Source organism: Carassius auratus, chromosome 31 (assembly GCF_003368295.1).
Source record: "Carassius auratus strain Wakin chromosome 31, ASM336829v1, whole genome shotgun sequence".
In the NCBI taxonomy this organism is placed as follows: Eukaryota; Metazoa; Chordata; class Actinopteri; order Cypriniformes; family Cyprinidae; genus Carassius; species Carassius auratus.
Genome location: NC_039273.1, coordinates 16262137 through 16269398, shown reverse-complemented (window position 1 = coordinate 16269398; position 7262 = coordinate 16262137). Strand labels below are relative to the sequence as shown.

General features: G+C 36.5%; 1 protein-coding gene across 1 annotated transcript; it reads right to left on the bottom strand.

The window, feature by feature from the left end:
• Window positions 1–3308: 3308 nt before the first annotated feature.
• On the bottom strand, window positions 3309–6811 carry LOC113050667 (protein transport protein Sec16A-like). The gene is made up of 3 exons (XM_026213877.1): window positions 6661–6811; window positions 3864–3952; window positions 3309–3705 (listed from the first exon to the last, which is right to left on the bottom strand). Exons 1-3 carry the CDS (start codon window positions 6806–6808, stop codon window positions 3511–3513), a joined length of 432 nt encoding a protein of 143 aa, XP_026069662.1. The 5' UTR covers window positions 6809–6811; the 3' UTR covers window positions 3309–3510.
• Between the last annotated feature and the right edge of the window lie 451 nt (window positions 6812–7262).

The following is a 7262-nucleotide window of genomic DNA, read 5'->3' as shown; positions in this document are numbered from 1 at the left end:
GAACAATCTACCTATTGTTTGACAGGCATACACACTCTGGCAGTTTAAAACTAGATTAAAGACCCATCTTGTTAACCTGGCATACACATAACACACTATCACATTTCTATTATCCAAATCCGTTAAAGGATTGTTAGGCTGTATTAATTAGGTCAACTGGAATCGGGAAAACTTCCCATAAAACCCAAGGTAATTGTTACAACATTAGAAGAATGGCATCTACACTAATATTAGTCTGTTTAATTATTTTTCTGAGGTCACCGTAGCCACCCAGACCCAGCCGGCAGACCAGATGGTGGATCAGCACCTAGAGACGACCTCTACAGCCCTGAATGCCAGCTGAAACCATGTCAACTAGACCCTGCGAAGACCTCGTCAACTAGACAGCTATTGGGACAAGACCACGGAAACCAGTCAAGTCTTCTGAAGTTTTTTTCTTCATTTTTATAACTGACTTTAACTGATTTTTTTTTACTGTTTGTTAATGTCCTCTTCTATGTAAACAAAAAGCCTATTTCTCTCAAATATTGTTCAAAAATCTGTCTAAATCTGTGTCAGTGAGCACTTCTCCTTTGCCGAGACAATCCATCCACCTCATATGTGTGGCATATCAAGATATGCTGATTATACAGCATGACACAGGTGTGCCTTAGGCTGGCCACAATAAAAGGCCACTCTGAAATGTGCAGTTTATACAGCACAATGCCACAGATGTCGCAAGTTTTGAGGGAGCATGCAATTGGCATGCTGACTGCAGGGATGTCCACCAGAGCTGTTGCCTGTGAAATGAATGTTCATTTCTTTACCATTAGCCATCTCCAAAGGTGTTTCAGAGAATTTGGCATCCAATTGGCCTCACAACCACAGACCACGTGTAACCACACAACCCCTGGACCTCCACATCCAGCATCTTCACCTCCAAGATCGTCTGAGTCCAGCTAACCGGACAGCTGCTGCAACAATCGGTTTGCATAAAAAATGATTTCTGAACAAACTGTCAAGCTCATCTACATGCTTGTCGTCCTCATCGGGGTCTCGACCTGACTGCAGTTCATCATCGTATGTGACTTCAGTGGGCAAATGCTCACATATGATGGCGTTCGGCACTTTGGAGAGGTATTCTCTTCACAGAAGATGGATTTCACTGTATAGAGCAGCTGGCAAACAGCGTGCATGGCGTGGTGTGGTGTGGGTGAGCAGTTTGCTGATGTCAATGTTGTGGATCGAGTGGCCCATGGGGATGGTGGGGTTATGGTATGGCAGCCATATGTTATGGACAATGAATACAGGTGCATTTTATTGATGACATTTTGAATGTACAGAGATACCATGACGAGATCTTGAGGCCCATTGTTGTGCCATTCATCCATGACCATCACCTCATGTTGCAGCATCATAATGCACTATCCCATGTTGCAAGGATTTGTACACAATTCCTGGAAGCTGAAAACATCCCAGTTCTTTCATGGCCAGCATACTCACCGTTCATGTCACCCATTGCGCATGTTTGGGATGCTCTGGATCGGCGTGTACGGCAGTGTGTTCCAGTTCCTGCCAATATCCAGCAACTTTGCACAACCATTCCACAGGCCACAATATTTGAGAGAAATAGGCCTTTTGTGTACATAGAAAAAGTCTTAGATCTTTGAGTTTAGCTCATGAAAAATGGGGACAAAAACAAAAGTGTAGCATTTATAATTTCGTTCAGCGTATATATACATCTATCTATCTATCTATCTATCTATCTATCTATCTATCTATCTATCTATATATATATATATATATATATATATATATATATATATATATATATATATATATATATATATATATATATATATAGCCTAGCTTTATTAACCTGTTTTTCTCCACTTGCAGAAGCGCTGTAGGTGCATGATGTGATGTGATGAGACCACCTGAATCATATTGTACATATCAACAAACAAAACTGTTAACTTCTTAAAACACAGCCCAAAAAGAGCATGAAAGGCATTTCCATGAAATCCATCCAGCTAAAACATTACTGGGATGTGCATGCAATCTTCCGGGCAAGTCCCACTCAGAAAGGAAACCAGATCCTTTCACCCGTATCCTCATGAGCATGTATAAATACAACTCAATTACCGTACTGTTTTCTGGACTTACTATTTCACTATCGGGATTACTACCAATTTATGTAAAGGTGTCTTCTCCATGAGACATTTATCAAGGTATGCCAGTGCTAATAATAAAACAGATATCAGATATCCTTGGAACTGGCAACTGCCAGGATGTATAAATATAAGCTTGACCTATCTATGTCTCTGCAACTGTCTCATTGTACTGTATATTTGATCTGACCTCATACCAGAGTGTTTACTGAGTGTAAAATGTGTAACTGCAATGGAAATGCTTACATAAACCAATCAAAGCCTAATGGATTTGACATGATACCATGACATGAGCAGATGACTCAGGGATCTGTGCTATTTGAAAACATGTCTGACTGTGGCAGTTATTGATGGGGAGTGGTTAATGCTGAAATGCATGGGTTGATGTCTCTCTGGCAGTGGCTGTGTCAATCATCTTTTGCAGTGCTACAAACCTGCTCAGCACCATGTTGTGGGATCTGCTCTCCATTTTGCTGACCAGAAATAAAGCATAACCCCAAAGACCATTTTCCATGGCTGACTCTAGCAAGGAAGGAAGAAGTGGGGAGAAAAGATCAGACAACTGAAATCTCAAAAGACTGTTACAAATGAGGCAAGGCACTGAACACTGTTTAAAAAGAAAAATAAACCCTTTTAAAAAATAAATAAATAAATAATTAAAAGCTTTTAGCAAATATATATACTATCATTCAAAGGTTTTAGGCCAGCAAGTTTTCTTTTTTCTTTTTTTTTTTTGAAAAATATAGATTTCTTGAGCATCACAACAGTATATCAGAATGATTTCTCATGGATTTCTCATCATGTGACAATGAAGACTGGAATAGCGGCTATCAGAAAAAAAACAGCTTTGTCATTCAGAACAATAAATTACATTCTTAAAAATATCAAAATAGAAAACAGTTATTTAAAATTGTATTAATAATTGTGGTTTTGCAATTGATATATTTTGAATTAAAAAAATACAGCCATGGTAAGCATAAGAGACTTCTTTCAAAAAGAAAATCGTTCAAAAAACGTAAAAAAAAAAAAAAAACTTATTTAAGAATCTTACCCACCCCAAACTTTTTAACGGTATTGCACATATATATAGTGTATACACAATGGATTATATTACACACAAAAAAGGAAGAAGAAGTAGAATAAGAAAGAAGAAAGAAAGAAAGGAAAAAGAAAAAAAAGTGTCCTTGCCCAATGTCCATTTTCAGTATATGACAACAAAGACAGAACTGCATTGGTCAAACAGTTTTACAGGGTCTTTACCAGTCAAAAAATGTTGGTTTAAGAGACACAATGTAGAAAATACACTTCAATAAACCTTCTTTCTGCCAGACAGCAATAGTTTTGTGCATTTCTGAGGGTTTTACTCTGCAGCCTCTTTGTCAGTTGGTGGATATCCTGTCAGGTCAGTAATGTTGAAGGTCTCTTTTCCTGGTGTGGGTGTTTCACTCAGATAAATGAGGATTTCTCCATCTGTAGGCTCACCGGACACCCCGCACGCACCCAAAGATCTGCAGTCCCTCGTCAGCAGTTCTGCAACATCTGAACCCATGATCCTCTACATAACACCGACACATACTCACATCAACAGTGTAAAAGGGGCGCACAAGCAAAGCTGAACAGAATGCTCTTTTGATTTATTATTCGGTGGCTTAGTAACGATAACTTAAAAATACTGTAATGTAATGAGATGAGTGTAATGAGTATGAGACTTACTCCATTCTGTCTGCACAGCAATATTAGTAGATGCCACAAGAGGGCAGCAGAAGTGGCATCTTCTAATTTCTCATCCTTCAGACATTTCTCTGACATTTGGAGGTAGAAAAAAAAAGGTTAATGGCATTCACCTAAAGGCAAATCCTCCCTTCACGGAAAAAAAAAGGAGAAAATCAGCAATCTAGTTAAGTAGGTGTGGTTTCAGCCAACAAAATCTGATTACTTTTAACTATTCTCCATAGGGAGTGTAACAGTTGGGTTCCGGAAGTAAAATCCCCATTTATCCCTAGAGGAGAAAATATTTTTCAACAATATATTTTATACAAAAATTTAAAGACAGACTTTCTGTGGGTTATGATGTTCTTCATACAAGGTTTATGCTTCTGTCAAAGCCATATTATTTCAACTTAATTTATAAATAATCATGTTTAGCAGCCAAATGTGGCAATTTTGAACTTTTAATTAATCAAAAATCTTAAATAATTTTGTCCCTCTCTTTCCACAAAATCTTTAAGCAGCACAAACGTCCAACATTCATAAGTTCAACAGTGATAAGACATTTGCTGTTTTTCATTAATTACAGACTTGATAATTTTACTTACCAAGACTATATTACTATATTACCATATTACTTACCAGACTATATTTATTTTTTTAGTTGAAATGTTATTTGTTTCATGGGATTACAGTCCATTCCAATATTTATATATATATATATATATATAGAGAGAGAGAGAGAGAGAGAGAGAGAGAGAGAGAGAGAGAGAGATTTCAGACCTGATTAATGTCTTGTTGTAAGAGAGATATTTTGGAATATGATACCTAGCCAGTGGTCCAGGAAAGTCTCTCATATCCTGCTGTTCATGTGTCACAGAGAATCATTCAAGGACATATTTAATCCATCATAATACTTCATATCATGCCTTAAATGCCCTGTTGTCTCTGTTACCTCCAGACTGTGGAGATCCACTCAGAGGCAAAGGCTGGACTGAATTAAAAACTGAGGGCATGTGATTGAATATAATGTACAGTATGGGGAGCTGTATTGTGATCTGTAATAACCATGATAATAATAATACCCATAGTCTTCTCTGAAGGGCCAGTAGCTGGAGGCGAGCCTGAACCTGACCTGCCTGAACATATATTAGCCGTTAGATCTGGGATATTAGACTGTGCTTCTTCATTAACAAATATTAACAACAAGGTGCTGGATCTTCCAGGATATTAATTCACAAGATTGCGGACAGTATACTTAGTCTGTTATGCTCACCAGGGCTGCATTTATTTGATCAAAAACAATAAAAAGCAATATTGTGAAATACTAAAGTTTAAAATAATGGATTTCATTTAAATTCTTTACATTTGAATTTTATTTGTTTTTTGAAGATTCTTACGCTGCTTAATTTAATAATTAATAAATTGAAACTGTGATTCTTCTCAGGGTTCTTTGAATAGAAAGAGCAAAACAACAGCATTTATTTGCTGCTCTATCCAGTTGCTCTGGTTAAGGAGGAGGACTGGCCATGTTGCTTTTATAGCGAGGGTCCCCGTGGGACCACTGTCTTTCTCTCCCTCTCGGGTCTGTAGGTGGGTAGTAATATGGTGTTCGGTGGAAGGATCTGTAGTGAAGACTGGTATTGATAACCTGGCATATGCCAGACTTATCCTCTGGACTTCGTCACACGACACAGTGTCGAATAAACAAAATGCACTTACACAAACAAAAGGCAGTTGTTAGTGAGAACAGGGGAGGATTCTGTCTGCTGTAAGTCAAAAGTTATCAGTGAGAATAGATACAGAGTCTATTTATCAGGAAGAGAGCAGTAAATCGAAAGCAACCTTTGTTTTCAGTTTGTCAGTACTAGTAAATTTTGATATACATAAAGACATCAGTATGGGATTTAAAGAAACAGGCCCACTTTTTAGGTGTTTTTTAAAGAAAAATAAATAGCGGAAATGTTTAGGTTTAAGTTAGAGTCAACTGTGTGCAATTACAGAAATTTATTACAGATGTAATTACATGCTACTATTTTTAAATACAAGAATACAAACAAAAAATGAAGGCTATCTACAAAATTAGTGCTTTATCAAACGATTAATTTAAATATCAGTTAATTAGTTAATATAAAGCAGCAGGTCCTAAAAACTGTTATGTACCCAAAATGGATTACATAGAAATGAAACTTCCTGTAAGTTTAATGTTATATATATATATATATATATATATATATATATATATATATATATATATATATATATACATACATACATTCATACATACATACATACATACACATATATATATATATGTATGTACAGTATGTATGTATATATATATATATATATATATATTAAAGACAATTGACAATATCATTAAAGACACATTTCAAAATACATTCAAATAACTCACGGGTTTCTAGATGTTTTCCATGTACACACTCGCTGTTGACCGTTTGTTGTGTTCTGTCATAGTTTCAAAGTGCACTTGCCACATCATTTTAGAACACGACACAAGCAGAGCTGAACCATGAACCTGCCTTTCTACCTCTAAAAGGGTATGCAGAACTCAAGGGAGTCAAAATACATCTTATATTTAATGAACCCCTTTGTCGTGGCTGTTGTTATCCCTATGCAACAGCTGGACATCGTCTTTTTATTAGGCTATTTTTACTCTAAATGCATAACTGTCTGAAGTCATCCATTGGTGTACAAAAAAATACGCGTTATAAAACATAAAAATAAGTTATTTTACACATAAAATTACCACAAATGTGAAATAAATAAAAGTAGGACTTACGGTAATTTTGTATACAGAGGTTTGACAGGCGACCTGGGCTTTTTGAACTCACTTCCATATTTGGAATTTTCAAAGTTGCCACGACGTGCGGAATCGTCGCGCGAGAAGCTGCAGAGGCACACGTCAGAGGAGCACAGTATTTACTCATGGGAGAAGATGTTATGAAGGGAACTGTACAAAATTGTGCACAGTACTAATGCATTCGTTATAAGTTATTTATAGTCAACAGTTAAAGTTTTAGAGTTAAACATTCTATCTTAGGAGGGAATTTTATGCATACCGCAATTCTGCGATACATTGGCTAATCGCTAATGCATTGAATTTTAAAACAACTAAACTAATATGTATTGTAATTTAAACTAGTAATGCATTTTAAAACTGCAAAATTTCCATATTTATATTGTAGCTTGTTTAACCTTAATTCAACTAATGTATATCCTATACGTGGGATACTCTGTAAGAAGCTTTTCATGTCCATGGGTTGAAGCGACCCCAAAAACGTGATATTTAGCCCCTGGAGTTCGAATTCCACGACGGAAGTCTGGGAAAAAAAGTGTATTCTATGTCTACCACCAGAAACGCGATTGGGTTATTTTGAGCAG